The 17,318-nt window shown below is 55.0% G+C and overlaps 1 protein-coding gene across 10 annotated transcripts in view; it reads right to left on the reverse strand.

The window, feature by feature from the left end:
• Nucleotides 1-1,235: 1,235 nt before the first annotated feature.
• The window catches only part of SLC37A1 (solute carrier family 37 member 1), a 67,765-nt gene continuing 51,682 nt past the window's right edge, over nucleotides 1,236-17,318 (reverse strand). For 3 of the 10 annotated variants that reach the window (XR_003792337.1, XR_003792342.1, XR_003792336.1), the window contains 7 exons: nucleotides 17,150-17,212; nucleotides 16,617-16,702; nucleotides 16,095-16,143; nucleotides 14,911-14,984; nucleotides 12,142-12,220; nucleotides 8,108-10,203; nucleotides 6,429-6,518 (listed from right to left, as the gene is read on the reverse strand). Coding sequence is in view for 4 of the 10 variants with exons in the window: in XM_029214451.1 (XP_029070284.1) it covers nucleotides 6,310-6,518; nucleotides 12,142-12,220; nucleotides 14,911-14,984; nucleotides 16,095-16,143; nucleotides 16,617-16,702; nucleotides 17,150-17,212 (560 nt within the window). In the remaining 6 variants the exon portion in view is untranslated. Of the gene's footprint in view, nucleotides 2,203-2,631; nucleotides 2,697-6,210; nucleotides 6,519-8,107; nucleotides 11,761-12,141; nucleotides 12,221-14,910; nucleotides 14,985-16,094; nucleotides 16,144-16,616; nucleotides 16,703-17,149; nucleotides 17,213-17,318 lie in introns of those variants that run through there. The other 7 variants (XM_029214452.1, XR_003792340.1, XR_003792341.1 and 4 more) reach the window with 7 other exon arrangements.

Below are 17,318 nucleotides of genomic sequence, written 5' to 3' on the forward strand. Positions count from 1 at the left end.
AGAAAATAGCCGTGTGTGAGCCTCCTTTTCTAAAGGGGTCCACTCTCCCCTCCAAGGGCGTTGTTTGCTGTCCCTTTGCAGGCTCAGGACGGCCGCCCCTCTTCCTCTGTGGGTTGTGGAAGATTTTCTTCTAATACCTTAGTGCCCTGGGTTGGGAAAAACAATGATCGCCTCCTAAAAAGCTTTCTGTTGCTGAACCACAACAGAGGGTAGCTATTCTTCGGGGAAGGTGCAAAATTGAATTGGGTCAACTCAAGATCTCACCTGGGCATCTGAGTAGCTCAGGCCCCAGACAGAACTGTGCTCTGAGGCGGGAGCTCTGAGTCTTTTCCTGCCCTTGTTGATGCAATTTAGTAACGAGAAAAGGACAGAGGCTGTATGGTAGCAAGGGGGCCGCAGCCTGCAGGGCACAGAAAAACTCAGGCCACCACGATCCCTGGAGGCCGGCGAGAAGGATGCTTATAGCCAAGGGCAGGGAGGGAGAATGAGAAGGACGGTGGGCCAGAGGCAGAGGGTGAAACACGGGATGCCGGGGGGACAGAAGGATGAGGCTGAGTGAACCGTGTGTGCGAAGCTGTATGGAATCCACTTAGTGTTGATGGAAATTTTATCTTTAGTAGGAGGAAACTTTCTAAGTGTGTAAATAACTTTGGTTAATAAAAAAGCAAGCTCCCTGTGAGGACCAGTGTGTTCAGAAGGGCCCTCACCTCGCCTGCCCGCCACTGGAGAGTGGGGACAACAAGACGGCCGTGATCTATGGCCAGACCCTGACCACGGCCCCAGGGACAGCCTGCCTTTCAGCGCACAGGTGTTAACACTCGGCACCCTGTCTGACAAAGACGTGTGTCACCTTAGAAGATGCCTGTTCTGAGAAGGACATCTGAAAGCCTGCCCTGAACTGTACAGTTTTCAAGTGCAGCCCTGATCCTGCCGGTGTGACAGTTCATGGTCAAGGACAAACCTTGGGGTATTCCTTGCATCACATGATTTACAAAATACCCAGCCGCTGGGTTTGCTGGGGCCTGGGCACGACCTTCTGTGTAGACTGGGGACTTGTCCGCAAGCAGGTGACCCCCTCTCTGCTGGAAACGGTCTCTGCTTCCAGCTGCAAAACCACGGACTGTGTCCGACCCTGAGAAAACCAAGAGCACGAAGCTCTATTTGGAAGTTTTCTTTTTTGAATGTAATGGAGACGTGAGCAGAAATAACCAACATTCTGCCTGAGTTGGTTTTTCTTTTAAACATTTTATTTCAAAGGTCAACAACCGAGAGGCAACACCCGAGGAAACAAGCGGTTAGAGAACAATCGGAGCTTGTCTGAATCAATGACAAGATGCCACGTATGTTCCCTAAGCTTCTGTAACACATCACCCATTTCAATAAATAAATCCGCTCCAGTGCTGTGTCACCAAGGACAGGCCCAGGTCTGTGCGTGGCGTCATGGGGGGAGACAGAGGGCTGGGCTGGGGGCCCGGCCTCGCCGCGTCCTCCCCGCGACCCCACCCGGGGCCAGTGGCTTCGGGGCCCTTGGGGCTCCGGTGACGGGAACCCCCGGGGTTCCGGGGCGGCCGTCTGTCCTCCAGTCTGTCCACAGGCTTTGACGGCTTCACCGCAGTCCACCCTGGACCGTTTCCGGGTGGGTGCAGAGCAGGAGGAAGTGCTGGGGACATCTTTTGGGTGACATGATGGGTTTGAGCTCTGTCTTGGTTTTGATGCAGATGTCAGCTCTGTCCTTGCAGAGGCGTCTCTGCTGTCCACACCCCGACTGCCTGCAGCATCCTGACTGTCCCCCGGCACGTTCCTGCCATCTGAGCTCCACCCACTCCGACATCCCGCGCTGAAATACCTGAGAGAGACCGAGGCTGCCCTGGGTGCCGCACACCAGTCCCGGCCGCTGCCACTCAGGATGTGGAGGGGCCACCCGGCGCCCCGAGGTGCCAGCTCATGGGGCTCAGCGGGCGGCAGCCAGCACCGCCCACGAGCTGCTCCACCACTGCCGGGGAGCTCCACGGCCCGGCTGACGCAGTACCAGGATTTCTCAAAGTGGCTTGTGTGTCTTTCCCAGGTGAATGTGCAAAAGGCAAGGGTAAATCACTCTTTTCAACACAGGATCCTTTATTTGAACTCTTCCTTGAAAGACAGTTTGTGAAGGACTGGCCCAGCCTCCCTCCACGGGACTCGAGGGGTCAGTGCTCCTTAAACCTGCAAGAGGAGGGTGAAACAGCAGCTGGTCTCCCAGCCTGCAGCGCTCAATTCACGCCCAAAGCGCAGAGCCTGGAGCTTCTCCCTTCCTGTCCTGAGGCCTTGGGGACAGAAAAGGGGAGAGGACACAGGAAGGGGGAGCAGAGCCAGGCTGAGCCTGGGAGCTGCTATGTTTGTCCGAAAGCTGAAGCTCAAAGAGCAGAAAAGAGGTAAATTTCCCTCACATTTTTTCACTCCATTTTGAGGAAAGGTTGCCGGGATCGTACCCACACCAGGTGTTGATTAGGAAAGGAAAAATGAGCGTGAATGAGGCGTGCAGTGCCAGGGACCACGGGTGAGGTGTGGTCTCTTAGGAGAAGCAGGTGTGGCGGCAGACAGGCCGGGCTGGCGCTCAGAGGCTGAGGGGCGCAGGGGGCAGGGCGCACTTACAGAGCTTGGTTTCCCGTCGCCGACCCCGGGCAGCTCAGCTCCTTGTGTATGAGGCGGAGAAGGAACTGCACCCAGAGCAAAGACAAGGCCACGGTTACTGCTGGGAGACCCTGCGGGTGGTGCCCTGCTGGCAGCGGGAAGGTGCCAGGGCAGCCCCGCCGCCCGGGAGCCCAACCCAGCGGGCGCTCAAGTTCACCGTGTCTGCGGCTCTCCCGTGGGGCGCTGGGGACCAGCTGCCCACGGAGGGGCCTCTTCCTCAGAACGTAAAGAACTTAAAAGCCTCAAGCAGAGTGGTGGGAGTGCCCCGCACAGCTGCCCACGGGCCGGGTCCCAGGGCAGGGCTGCTGGGCACCGAGTCCCGTGTGTCACTGCGGAGGCCGTGCTCCTGGGAATAACGCCCTTAGGACAGATTCCAGCCAGAAGGAATCTGGTTTAAAATGAAACCAGTCCAGTCATAAAGTGTCCAAATGGGAAAAAGACAGTGAGGACAAGGTGACCCATGGTCACGGTGACACTGGGGGAGACCAGGGTAACGGAGGACCAGGCGAGGGTCCGCAGCCAGCAGCACCGGAGGGCTGCCCGGCCATCCTTGGAGCAGCCCTGTTTCGTGGGGTAGCTTCTGCGAGAGCCCCGGCCCTGCCGCCTCAGGGCCTGCTGGTCGCCCCACCAACTTCTCAGACGTGACAAAAGCAGCCGTCTGTGTACACTGCCCAGCAGGGAGAGGGCCTCTTGGCCCCAGAGCCCGCCCAGGTGGCTGCAGCCCCGTGTGACGGGGGTCAGAGGGAGAGGGGAAGGCCCGGGGCTCGGAGAGCAGGGCCCCAGGTGTGATCACAGCCAGACAGTCCGCAGGCCCCCAGGGTCACCTGCCGGGTTCGTGGAGGTCCAGCCTCAGACGTGGAAGGAGGTGAAACTGGCCTACTGACCCCAGAAGAGAAGAGGCATGTCTGGTCTTTTTTTTTTTTTTTTTTTGCGGTACGCGGGCCTCTCACTGCCGTGGCCTCTCCCGTTGTGGAGCACAGGCTCCGGACGCGCAGGCTCAGCGGCCATGGCTCACGGGCCCAGCCGCTCCGCGGCATGTGGGATCTTCCCCGACCGGGGCACGAACCCGTGTCCCCTGCATCGGCAGGCGGACTCTCAACCACTGCGCCACCAGGGAATCCCGTCTGATCTTTAAGGCTGAAAAGACTGTCCTCAGTGGAACCACCGAGCCGTCTGCTGGCTGTCCTTCTCGCTCTCTCTCCTGCAGCGATTTTGGCTGTAGTCCCTCATCTAACCTAGCCGGTGCCTCGGCCTCGCAGTTATTGTTTGCCTGTTATGTGTTTTCCCTTTCGTCCTTTCTGACATTTCAGGTGTGTTTCCTGTAAGTAACTGGAGTCGGGGTTTCCAAGCCAGTCTGCCGTCTGCTGGTGACCGCAGACCCGCTGGGATCCTCTCCCACATCCCTCACTCCCAGCTCTTTTCTCTTCAACGACTGCCTCGACCTCAGGTTCTCCAGTTTCTTCCTCTGGGACTCCTGCTGGACGGTGCCGGGCCGTCTCCTCTGAGCCTCCAATCTCTATCTGCTCCCTAGTATTTTCCATCTTCCCCTTTCTGGGCTCATCCTGGATGATTTCCTTATACCTGTATGTCACCAGCTCCGTCTTTTTTAGTTCTTGTTCTTTGCACATGAATTCAGTTCCTTCTTTGCCATCTTTAGTAATTTTTTTTTCATCTTTTTTAAATTGGAGTCTAGTTGATTTACAGTGTGGTGCCAATCTCTGCTGTACAGCAAAGTGACTCAGTTATGCACATATATACCTTCTTTTTTCATATTCTTTTCCATTATGGTTTATCCCTGGAGGTTGGATATAGTTCCCTGTGCGCTACAGTAGGTCCTTGTTGCTTATCCATCCTCTGTATAATCGTTGGCATCTGCTGACCCCAAACTCCCGACCCTTCCCTCCCCCACTCCCCCTTCCCCTTGGCCACCACAATCTGTTCTCTATGTCTGTGAGTTTGTTTCTGTTTTGCAGATAGGTTCATTTGTGCCATATTCTAGATTCCACATACAGGTGATATCATATGGTATTTGCCTTTCCCTTTCTGACTTACTTCACTCAGTATGATCATCTTAGTAATGTTACAAGTGTTTATTTTTACGGTTTATGCGATAACCCTTTTACCTGCCGTTTGGGGGTCTGTTTGTTGTGCCTGTCACTGCATCGCAGCGGGCCGTTCCCTACTGTTTCCTGATTTCGGAGTGTGAGCTCACGTGCAGCTGGGTGTTAGAGGCCCCACGCGGCGGGGGGTGAACTTTGTTCCTCTCACATGGTTTGGGATTTGCTTCTGCCGAAGAACCAGGTACATCACCACCCTAGAACCAACTTTACTTAATTTTTGGTAGGTGTTACATAATATTTACATAATGCTAAGTTAAAAACTGGAAGGTGACTGTAAGCAGGTCCATGGCTAAAAGTTCTCAGGGAGGACTTCCCCCCAGTCTGGCGTGTGGGCTGAGACGGCACACATCCTGGCTGTCTTCTGTACCAGTGTGCAAACGTGCATGCTTTCACTACACGCAGGGACCCCCGACGGTCTGGGCTTGATGAGGGGTCTCCACTTCCAGCTCCGCATCGTGGGCCGGCCCAGCACCGCGCCTCTTAGTCCCAGGGCTGTGGGAGGGGAGGCATAACCACCCAGCCCCTCAATTCCTGAGACCGACGACTCACCCTGGCTGCTCCAGCATCAGCCTGGGTACTTATGTTAGTTATCTTTACATTCTGGGGTCCTGGGGATATCCTTTCCTTTCTTACGAGTTTAGCTGTGCTTTAAAAGGAAGTTTAGTGTATATATTACCTGGTATTTCTGAAATTGAAGTGTTTTCAGCCTTAAACAGCCATAACGATGGAAGTTTCACTGCTACTTGGCGGAAATGATCTGGGGACTTAATTGAAGAGCTGCTTTTAACACCTAACACGTTCATAAGTTGAGAGTCGGTATTTGATTCTGTATGAAATGGGGGGAGCCGTGTCTTAGGGCTTCCGGGAATGAAAACATAAAGGTTTCATTTAATTGATGGAGCTGATATTTCCAAGATCCTCAACTCATTTGTAATGGGATCAACATTCGGTTTTCCGGGTGACATGAGAGGAGACGGTGGCTTCAGGTCTGGGCCCCTGCGCGGGGTGACCAGTCGGGGAGGCGCGGTGGCCACTCCTGCAGGTGGCCGCTGCAGGGCTGTGCCGTCGGGACCGGCCTTCTCCATCCAGGGGAAAGCCTCCGACCTTCGCGTGCAGGAGGGGACAGACGCGGGGCGCAGAGACCGCGGTGCTCAGCGCTGCATGGGCGGCCCCGGCTCCTGTTCTGAACTCTAGAACAGTTTGGGTGCGGGAACCAGCTGCTTCCCCAGTGCGGCCGACTGGGGGCAGGAGGGGTGTGGGAGCAGTCATGGCACCGGGTAGGAGGCCAGCTAAGTGCACCGTCCCCTTTAACCCCCACAGTAAATCCCGTCCCTGGTGCCGTTATTCTGCCCACTTCACAGGTGGATGCTTCGGAGCAGAGGGGCTCAAGAACCCGCCCGAGGCACACACGAGCCCCCTCTCAGCCTCTTTCCCAACCTGCTGGAAACCACATGCTGCTGCTTCGGACATCTGTTTAAACCAGAGAAAGGGCCTAGGACCACGAACATTTAGGGGTCTGTCACCGGCCCAAACGCTGCCAAGAGCCGCAGGAAAAAGTGCCCCCGGTGTGTGGCTGACAGCCACAGAGACACTCGTGAAAGCTGCTTGGCTGAAAAGCAAGATGACTCACCACTAAAGCACAGGCATCTGCAAACACCAGCATGTAGAACACGTTGCTCCATCCCGACGGGGAGAGGAGCCCGGCCAGCAATGGGCCCAGCGCTGCTCCTGGAACGAGGCAAAGGGACACGCGTGGTGCTGTGCGCAGAAAACTCTGGAATGTGACTACCCAAAATACCCAGGCCCAGTAAATATACAGGAAGGTGCTCGACACCTTACTCCTAACTTAAAAAAGCACGTTAAGGGGACTTCCCTGGCGGTCCAGTGGTTAAGACGTCAAGCTTCCACTTCAGGGGGCGTGGGTTCGATCCCTGGTTGGGGAACTAAGATCCCGCAAGCCATGGAGCATGACCCCAAAAAAGAAAAACCACATTAAACGCTAAAATTTCACTCTCACCTGTCAGATTGATAAGGGATAAAAAAGCCTGGTACTTGTACTGGTGAAGGCAGGATTGGTCCAAGCTTTTTTTGGAGGCAAATCTAAAAATGTGTCTTCACTTTACAATATCCATTCTTTTGACCCAACAATCCCATTAAAAAATTATTATAAAGTAGTCAGAACCTAATGCACAACCTTAGACATTCTTATGCTATAAAAATATTTGGTTAAATATGAATAAGGTTGGTAGATGTTAATACTGTATCACTGTTAACTTCCTGATTCTCATCATTGTACTGTGGTTATACCAGGAATTCCTTGTTTTGGGGGAATACACGCTGAACACATAGCTATTGGTAAAAGGGGCAGCATGTCTGCGATTTACTCTTAAGTGGTTTGGGAAAAAACATGCACGTGTATATTCATAAGTATACACTCATGTGTGTATGCATATGCGCCCGTGTGTGGGTGTGTATGTACAGGGACAGAGAAAAGAGAGAGGGAGGGAGGGAGAGGGAATGATAAAGCAAATGTGATTTCTTTGTACTATTTTTGAAACCTTTTTGTAAGTCTCAAATTATGTCAAAATAATTTTTAAAAAAACGATAAAACGAAAGCAAATATTCCTCAAAATATCCAGAAATATCTGTTTAAGAATGTTTGTTGCCACAGCTGTTTACTTTCCTAAGAGAGACTGGAATAAGTTATGAAACGCGTGGAGGATGGCTCAGTGGCTCGGAACAGGAAGAAGCCTGGAGAATTCCCACCAAGTTACTGACTGAGCTTTAACCTCTGAGAGAGAGGTTGATGAGGGTCTTTCCTACGTTAGACGTGCTAGTGTTAAGTGTTCACAAAGAGTGCTTACTACTTTTATAATCGGAGAAGCAACTGTGTTTTTTGAAAGCCACAGAAGGACTCCAGGTCAACGTGGATTGTTCACACGTGTTTATCTCTTCCCTCCCGAACACCCCAGGATGAACCATAACTGAGTTAAAAAAAAATGAAAACCCACAAGGAGACGGGTGGATGAGAGAAGGCACTGCTTTTGAGGATGGGATTTAAAGGGCGTGACTGGCATGGTTTTCCTTGCTCACGAGAAGGGGCCGGGGACTCCCAGCTCAGAGCCAGACTGCCCAAGTGCACGAGGCAGGGGCGGAGGGGCGGTAGGAGAAAACGGGATCTGGCTGAGACTCTTCTATAATGAACGGTTAGATACGACCCTCCGGCCCCTCTGATCCCAGGTTTCTCCTCCTCAGCATCACTACTCAGTGATCACCCCCCCCCCCAAACCCACACCCCAGGAGAGCAGAAGCTTAACCTTGCCTCCCAGTGGCAAGAATGCTGGCCGTGAGGTCACACCCCTGTGGATCCTGGGGGGGCGGGTCTCCTCCTCCAGACCCCAGTCGGACCCCAAAGACCAGCAGTTGACATGCGCCCCGTGCAGAAGGGGCTTCTGACGAGTTCTTAGTGGCTCCGTCTTAAATATGAATATATGATGGGATGGCCGAGGTTCACCCGTGTAGAGGAAAAAGCCTCAACGTGAAAGCAGACAAGCCGGGAGGAGGGGGAATCTGGAGGAAATAAAGAAACCGTGGAGAAGAACATTCCCCGGAAAATGTCATACCCTCGGAGAACTAACAGAAAAAGCAGTTGAATCATGCGAAACTCCCACTTTTGTGTCTGAAAACCATCCAGCTTCAGCAATTTCACAGCATTCAATCTCACAACACTGCATCCAAGAAGAACAGGATGCACTGAAAGGGCAGGATGACACTAATGAATATAACATTGTGATGTCTGAAATAAAAAGTTCAGTACGGAAGTTGGAAAGGAAAGCCAAGAACATCTCGGAGAAAGCAGAGGAGAACAAAGACATCGTCAGGCAAAAGGAAAAAAGAAAATTGAAGGATGAATCCAGAAAGTTAAACATCCAACTAATGGGTTTTCTAGGAAGACAAAAACAGGAGAGGAGACTTGTCAAAGAGAAAACACAGCACACTTTCCCAGGGATGCAGGGCATGTGTTTCCAGACTGGGTGGGCCCCAGGTGCCCAGGGCATGGGGGATGCAAAGAGGCTGCAGAGGTAAAGTGAGCCTGGGGGCCTCCAAGAGGAAAGACCAGAGGTCAGAGGTGGAGGCCTGGGCTAAGGGTGACAACGGGCTTCTCTGTGGTGACAGCGGGAGCTAGAAGACACTAGAATTCTGGAGAAAAAGGACTCTCAGCTAGAATTCTATACCCAGACAGACTATCCACCAAGGGAGAGAACTGAATCCAGACCCCACAGACTCCCAAGCTCTCAAATCTGCCTCCTGCAAACTATTCCTTGGAAGCTACTAGGAGACGCTTTCCACCAAAGAGGAGAAGTAAACACGGGGTCTAGAAAACAGGGGTCCACCGTGGCCAAGACATGAAAGGGGCTTGCAGGAGGGCAGTACAAGCAGCTCTGGGATGGGAGCCGTGTCCTAGGCAGAGCACAGGGGTCACGTGGCTGCAGGGCCCCTCACAGGCTGCCGGCCATGCTGGAGAGGAAGGAACAGCCGAGACAGAAAAGTAAACAAAAGGGAAAACAAGACGTTTGTTACTTTGCGGAAAACCAAGAACGTGCATATTAAGGGTGTAATAGTTAAAGTTTATTTCTGGGCTCAAGAGTGAGCGAGCGAGGTTAAGCACTCAGGATGGCTGGGGAGGACGAGAGGAGGGGCCGTGGGGAGCAGGGTCCCCAGCTTCCTCACCAGGAGGACAGCAGAGAAGGTCAAAAGGTGACGGATCAAGAAACGTGTGAATGTGTACGTGGGGAAGACTGGAAAGAATGGTCGAAAGTGATGGCTTCTAGAAAGAGGGGGCGGAGGGGCGTGGGCAGGCGACGGTCATTTTGCATTATATACGTTTCTAAGACTACTGTCTGGTTTCTAAAGTAACACTGTGTGTTACTTTGAGAAAATAAAAATTAACTTGAAGCAATTCAGGGCTCTATCTAATCGCTCTGCATAAACATAAAGAAACAGCCAGCCTTGCAGCCCGCTGGGATGCAGTTCTCAACCCTGTGAACGCACCAAACACATGAGCTGGTGTCCCTGCAACCGTCTGGCTCTGGTGAATTGCGAGAAGGCACCAGCTTGTTCACAATTAGTCGAGCTCTGTCTCCGTTGGAACCAACATTTACAACATTTAATAAATACATCAGGGTAAACGCCCTTGTGAACAGAATTTCTGCTGGAACTGTGTGCATTTCTGCTTGAGCCTGGCTTTGCTTCCATCTACTTGGGCAGCACGTAAGCAGAGAAACAGTGGGGGAGACACAGTGGTGGACGTGCCTGCCTGCCGTTTCCATGGCGACCACCTCCTCTGTCCCGGTGCGCCGGGGTTGCCAGAGCCCCTGGAGTCCAAGGCTCAGCCAGACCCAGGATGCAGGACCTGCAGCGAGTGTAGAGGCCAGGGATGGTCTGAGTTAGCCTCTGCCCTCCTTCTGTGAGGGGTGACAGGTGTCCAGAGCTGGGCTTTGGCTCCTCCTGCAGCTCAGAGCCTGCCCCCGATTAGAGACGCAGAGTCTCTACCCGGGGCCAAGAACTTCTGCTTCCCTCTTGTTTTGAGAAGATCAAGAAAAATGTGTTCTTTAGGCTACTTCATAATTTCCTTCTTTTTAACCCCCCATCTTCTGCTTTAAAATGCAATCAGGGCTGCCGGCCAAGCTCCCAATTTGCTTTCAGAAAAGGGTGTCACGGTGGGCGCTGGACTGACTCAGACAGAGGCCTCTGTGGACAGAAGGTAGAGAGGATGTGGCCGGGTCACACAGCCCCTCAGAGCCGTGCTCAGCCCAGGAGTCTCCCGACAGCGCATCTTCCAGGCTGTGGGAAACTTCTCAGGGGCCATGTGAGCCCGGGGGGGCGTGCTGGCAGACCGCGGACACCCGTCACACGGCACGGCCCCCTGCCCTACCTCCCTAACCCCAGACCTGTACCCCGGCTCCCAAGAGGTGCCCCCGAGGGGATGTTCTCACCGAGAACATCAGAGTGGTGAGACCACTATCACAGTGCGGCAAGAGCAGGGACTGGGGAGGCCCCTGTCCCAGTGAGCCGTGCAGGTAGCCTCTGCTACCCGGCCCCTCATCTTCGAACCCGACAGCCTGGATGGGAGACTGCCCGGCCCACCTGCGATCTCCCGTCTTAGAGCCACCGGGCAATTCCTTCCTCACCCACTTACTGAGTGCCTGCTCCATCCCAGGCACCGTCCCGGGGCTCAGAGTACAACCGAGAACGAAACAAACTCCTGTCCTCCTGGGGCTTCCATTCAGGTGCAGGGAGAGAGGACAGTACAGAGCAGACAGGTGGACGGTGCTCCAGAGGAGGGCGGGCCAGCGGGGAGAGGCCCTGAGCCTGGGCAGGGAGGGGTCCGCACGCCCCAGACAGGGTGGACCGAGGAGGGCCGACCGAGAGGCCAGTATTGGGTGGAACTGTGCTTACAGAGCCGCTTTTGTCCGGCAAGCGCTTGGTTTACTGCTACAAGGGTGGTCCAGACCCCCCAGGGCCCCTCCCCACCTGGCCTGCCCTCTCTCTCATTGTCCCCCTACTTCAGGGGCCTGGGGCAGCAGGTGACACATCAGGATGCAACCGAGATCCTCTGCAGCAGCCATCGGGGCCACTCCAGCCCACCTCCCAGCTTCAGTTCCCGTGTCTCCAGCAAGGGGCCCTCACCGACGCAGGAGCCCGGGGCAGGCAGCTCTGGGGTCTTGGCGGAAGGGGTCCCGGTCTGTGTGCTCCTCCCAAGAGGCTCAACAAAGGTCATGGACTTTGCTGTCAGCCTTCTGACTCACGGATCAGGACAGGCTTGCTGTTTACCAGCTCCCATCGGCCCAGCTCAGAGTGGTGAGTTGCTCCTTTTTCCCTCCAGAATATGCTACTGCATTCTCTCCAAGATCCTTAACGGGGCTGGTAACACTCGGAGTCTTGTGTGCCACGGGACCCACCAGTTCACCTGTCATTTATATTGAAATAAGATCCTATCTCCCTTGAAACGACTGTGATAAACACTCAGTGGCCCAGAGGCCCGTGGGCCATAGTCTGCCCACCACTGGCTTGGAAGAAAACCTGGGTCCCCCTCCTTTCACACCGAGGAAATCTTGTTTTGCCAGGCACGTGCGCAGGTCTCCTCTGGAACCATCCGACCAAAGAGGATAGGCAGGGCCAGCCACCTGTTTGCTCTGGGTTTGCACGTGCTTTTGATCTGCTCACATTTTAAGAAGGCCAGCTGATCCTGATATCACCAAGGCAACTGGAATCCTGGGCGTCTGTTAACTAGGATGTGACGATGTGTCTCCCCGAGGGCCACAATGATGGGCTAAAAGCATCCACGTACCTACAGACCCAGTTCCGTCAATGATGGCGGTCACGGTGGCCAGGGCGTGGGAGTTTCCCTTCAGACTTTTATGAGTCCCCTAGAAGAGAGGGAAGCACAAACGTGAAACACGTCCCAGCAACAGCAGAGGCAGAAATAAACCTACACCTCCTCTATGACAATTCAACCAAATCACTTCGCAAAGCAAAACGGGTATTTCCATCAGAAAATTTAAGTTCTGTTCCATCCCAATCTCACCTTGGAAAAAGATGCAAAGTTTCAAGTGCTTTTAATAGTAAGAACTCATCAGAAATACTTGTCCAAGTATATTCTAGTTTGGAAAAGGTCTTAGAATTCTCTTCAGTAAGCAAATCTTTCCTCGGCACAATCACCGAGGCACCGTACCGGCCAGCGTGGAAAATGAAAAGATGAATGGTGTTCGTCCGGTCCCTAAGCTGTGCCAGTGCTAATGCCTGCGTCCACGAGTCTGCCTGGGGCTTTCTGTGCCGTGGGTGAGACACCTCTGCAGTGTCTACTTAGTGGCAAGTGCCCGGGGACGGGTAACAGGGCAGGACCCAAGAAACCAACGGAGGGGGCACAAGTCCTAAATGAAAAACCAACAGGACCTCTAGTTTTCAAAAAGCACACGTACAGGTTTGGGGGGAAAAAAATCACAAACTGAGGACAATAAAAGGAAAACATAAAGCAGGAAAAATAGTGCCTGGAAGCCTAAAACTGTACAAATAAACCAAAGCTTGTAAAATACAAGTGCTTGTGTGTGTACGCAACCATCTACAGTATAAAATAAAGCACACACACGACGAGTTAATCCCCCAGAATCCACGTCTTCTGGAATCTGCGAAAGTCCCTCCTCCGCCCTCTAACTCCATGAGGGCAAACACGCTGCTGGGCCGGTGTACACCCTTCCCGAATTTTCTGTGCTCACACAGACAGGAGCCTGAGCCCTCGTGGCGACGAGGAAGAGAAAAGCACCCCCTCCCTCCTCTTCTGCTCTCTGCTCCCCTGTCAGGACAGGACTTCTGGTTCTGCCTGGAAGAAAAGAGCCTGGGACGCTGAAGACAGTGCGTGAGGGCAGACTGGTGGCTCTACGAGGGCCGAGGGCCAGGCAGACACACCGCCCGCGGCCCTAAGAGAAGGGGACGCGGGAGCAGGCATGGGGACTGCAGAGACATGGGCTTGCTGTGGTTTCTAAACGGGAGAGTGAGCTGGAGGCTGGTGGGTTCTGGGTCTGATGCAGAAAGGACTTGAGAGACGCCGAAGTGAAGAGGGGGTCGCTGGAGCTGGCAGGAAAGTTCAAGGGCACCCGGGAGCTGGCTGGGGGAGGGGATGCAGGACCAGATGGCTGAGATGCCCGGCCGCCCTGCCCACAAGTCTGTAAACCACTTCTGGGGAACTGCTCGTGATTTTAAATACGCTTTTAATTTTAGAATAGTCCTAGAGTCACGGAAAATTTGCAAAGAGAGAGCAGATTGTGGCAAACCCTGCTCCCATTTTCCCGTGTTAACACCTTACACCTTTCGGCTGTGTTCATCATGATGAATGACCCACTGCCGATGCAGTGCTCATGAAAATCTACGCTGTATTCAGAGCCCCTGGGCTTTTACCTAGTGTCTAATTTAATCCCTCTCTGTCCCAGGATCCCACCCAGGACACTGAATAACATTTAGTCCTTGTGTCTCCTGGGGCTCCTCGTGGCTGTGACAGCTTCTCAGACTTTATTTCTGGGACTTTCCTTGTTTCTTGTGATTGGATAGGGTGTGGGTTCTGGGAGGGGGACCACAGAGGTGAAGGGCCGTGCTCATCACCTCTTACCCGGCATCCGTGCATCAACATGACGCATCCCTGCTGGTGTTGATGGTGACCCCTGGTGGAGGTGGGGCTGTCAGGTTTCTCCCCTGAGAAGTTACTCTATTTCCCCCTCCCCACGCTGCCCTCTGTGGGAGGACATCCCTGTGCACAGCCTGCCCCTTAGGAAAGGGGAGGTGTTCTCCCTCCCCCAGGGCAGAGGACCTGCATAAACCCTTCTGTGCAGGACACCTGCCTCTTCTCTCCCGTTTATTTATGGAAACTACCTTCTAACAGGAGATTTTGTATTTCAGTGCAGCGTGTCCTTCAGATGTCCGCACGTGGCCACTGCACGAAATTGACTCTTTCCTATCAGGTGGATGAGACAGCCCTGCTCTCTCAGGGCCCCTAAGGTCGACAGTCAAATGTTATCTGTAAGAAGCCTCCCCTCCAGGGAGAACTGGTCAGGAGCCCCCGTGGATTCCAAGGCCCTGGGTGGCCCTGCCGTGGCATTCACCACCCTGTACCGGAACCGTTTCTTTGCCATGTTGGCCTACTGCCTGGAGTATGTCCTCCCAGAGCTAGGACCCCACTGGGCTTGTCCCTAAAGTCCCCAAGACCAGCAGGGGGCTGGGCACAGAGGGGGCACCCGGGGTGGGCTGGACTCTGCTGAGGCCCCGAGGGGGGGCTCTGGGGCACACGGCCACCAGCCTCCGGGGCTGCCAGGGCAGCTCAGAGGAGCGAGCCAGTTGCTGGCTTCGGACCTCGGGCCTCAGACCATCTCAGCCCACTTGTTTATGGGACGGGACTGCCATGTCCCCTTATTTGCTTCAGAAGACTCTTGGCATCCTTACTGGTCATCTGCAAAAGAGTGCTTATAGAAACAGACCATTTTACTAACAGGGACCACTGCGTCACGATGGACAGGGCGGCCGCCCCGGGCAGCATCTGGCCCCGGCTCTGCGCTGAGCTGCCCTCACTCACCAGGTCGGCGGAGACGGCGGTCGTGATCAGTGCGTACGGCCCGCTGACCAGGGCCCCGCTGAGGAGCAGCATGGCTGCGGGAAACAGAAACCGGGAGGGGGGGGTTCAGCCAGCAGAACAGGGCCCTGCGGGAGAGCCTCTACCGTCTTAGCTACTCCTAGGTGGGCATCCCGGCATCACACACGGGTCGGGACGCAGGCCGGTGCGGGGAGTGGCCACTGCTGGGGCAAACGTCACAAACACCTTCCTTCAAACTTGCCCTGAGATGTCTCTAAGTCCAATCACACTTCCCAAAGATCCAAGCTCCGTTCAGAGGACCTGGTCCCCGCCTGCTCAAACATGATGGGCAGCAGTGTTGTCAAAAGCCAAGAGGAACTGAGAGCCCTGGCACCCGGGCACAGACGGGACCACAGACGTGACGCGGGTGAGCGCCTGGATGCCACCACCAGCCACAGCCTCGTCTGCAGCAGACAGGGCTTCCTCTCTGCACCCACAGCTGCACAGCCCAGCTCCGCATGGGCGGGACCACCGAGCTCATAACCTGTCCCCTGGGCTCACTTTCCCAGACCATCCCCTGGTTCACATTCCTCTGTGCGGAAGCTTCTGGACCGAGGGGTCCCAGGAAACTCCACGGTCTCCTTGAATCAGGAAGCTGCCCTGTGGATAACTTTTAACGGGATCCCTGCCAATCCCCACTGCTGTCACGTGACAACAGAAGAAGTAGTTACTCAGTGTCAGAGCCATAATTTGATAGCGCTCCTTGCAGGAAGTTAAAAATAGCAACTGTGCCCAGAATGGCAGCTGACAGAGCAGCTAGGAGGGGACGGTGCCCCTGGGCTGTGATGCTGGGGCTGCAGGTCTCTGCAGCCCCGCCTGCTGCCTTCCGGGGCACGTGCGGCTTCTCTGAGTGCCTCCTGCACTGGGCACCCAGAGCTTCTCACCGCCCCAGCCCAGGGGCCTGCACCCTCCCACGCTGGCCCTTAAACCTGAGGCCTCAGGTCCGGGAGCAGAAGTCTCTATGGGCCCCTCCCATCTGCCCCCCCCACCCCCCAAAGAGGGACACAGGGACAATTGTAGCTACATCGCACAAACCGCTTCTTTGTTGATTTTTAAGTTTCATTTCACAAGGCTGTGTGGACAAAAAAAAATGTGTGTGAAAGTAAAGAAAGGCCTCATAGACTCACCGATGGTGGCTTCTAGACCCATTGTGCTGATGGCAGAGAATACGTAGAGCTGTGAACGGTGTCAAAGCCAGAGAAAGACAAAGGTTTACTACGACTAGCTGAGAGATTACCCAGGAATGTGTATTTCTGAAAAGTGATTCTCAGGCAGCCAACCAGACAGTGGAAACCCCTAGAAAGGAAGGAAGGCCACGCCGCCCTGGCAGGCTACCCAGAGACAGGCAGCCAGAGTGCTCGGCCAACTGCCCCCAGGCTTGTGAGCTGGGAACCCAGGGGGGTGGCCCCACTCTGAGCTCCCAGGGGAGGCGCCTGGGTCTGGGGCAGCTCCCCCTGAGCTCCGTGTCCCCTCCCAGGCTGTCTGTCCCGAACACCAGGGCCCTGATTGGGGTTGAGGTGATGGCCGTTCCCAGAAACCAGAGCCCTGAGAGGAGGGGGCCCGGGAAGCTGGCGTGTGTGCTGCGGGGAAGACAGAGAAGCTGTTTCCAGAGGCGCAGGTGCCCTGACGAGGTTGGGGGCTGGTCTCACCGTCGGGGCTGCGAGTAGGAGCATGAGGCCGCAGGTGGAGGCCCTCTTCTCCAGTCGATCGGAGATCACACCTGCCAGGATCCCACCTGCAAGGGAGAGGGAGGGTCCTGAGGGGCGTGTGTGGCCAGGGCAGGACCCCGTGGAGAGGAAGCAGGACCCGTGTTGCAGCAGCGGCAAGAAGAGAACGACCTCCTCTCTAGACCCGTTTCCACAGCCCGTGAGCAGGAAGCCGCGTCAGCGCTGCTGACCCGTGACCCGAGGGCACCTAGGTCTAGGGGTCGGCTTTCAGGCGGGCCTCAAAGCCCCTTTGCCTGTGAGGGTCCTGACACCGCCCGTCTGTCGCCCACATGAGGCGTGCCCTGGTCCCCAGGGAGCACCGCTCACGGCCCAGGATGGGGAGGGACCTGCCCTCAGAGGCCCGGCTCGGGGGCCTCCCGGTTGGAAGTCCACTCCAAGAGCGCGCGGGCCACGGGTGTTCACGCGGCGCCGCGGCGGTGAAGGCTTCAGTCAAAGTAGAACAAAAATGAACTCACCGAAGATCCCGCCCACATCAAACAAGGTGGAGAGCTCCCCGGCCTTCTTGACATCGAGGTGATCTATTAACGTGACAGCAGAGCGTCACCGCAAGCACATCGCAGCAGCGTGCGAGCCTCACACGACACTCTTTTGTTTCAGAAGCATGATTTAAACCAGGTAGCAGTT

Source organism: Monodon monoceros, unplaced genomic scaffold (genome assembly GCF_005190385.1).
Source record: "Monodon monoceros isolate NGI ecotype Baffin Bay Population unplaced genomic scaffold, NGI_Narwhal_1 Super_Scaffold_11, whole genome shotgun sequence".
Taxonomy (NCBI): Eukaryota; Metazoa; Chordata; class Mammalia; order Artiodactyla; family Monodontidae; genus Monodon; species Monodon monoceros.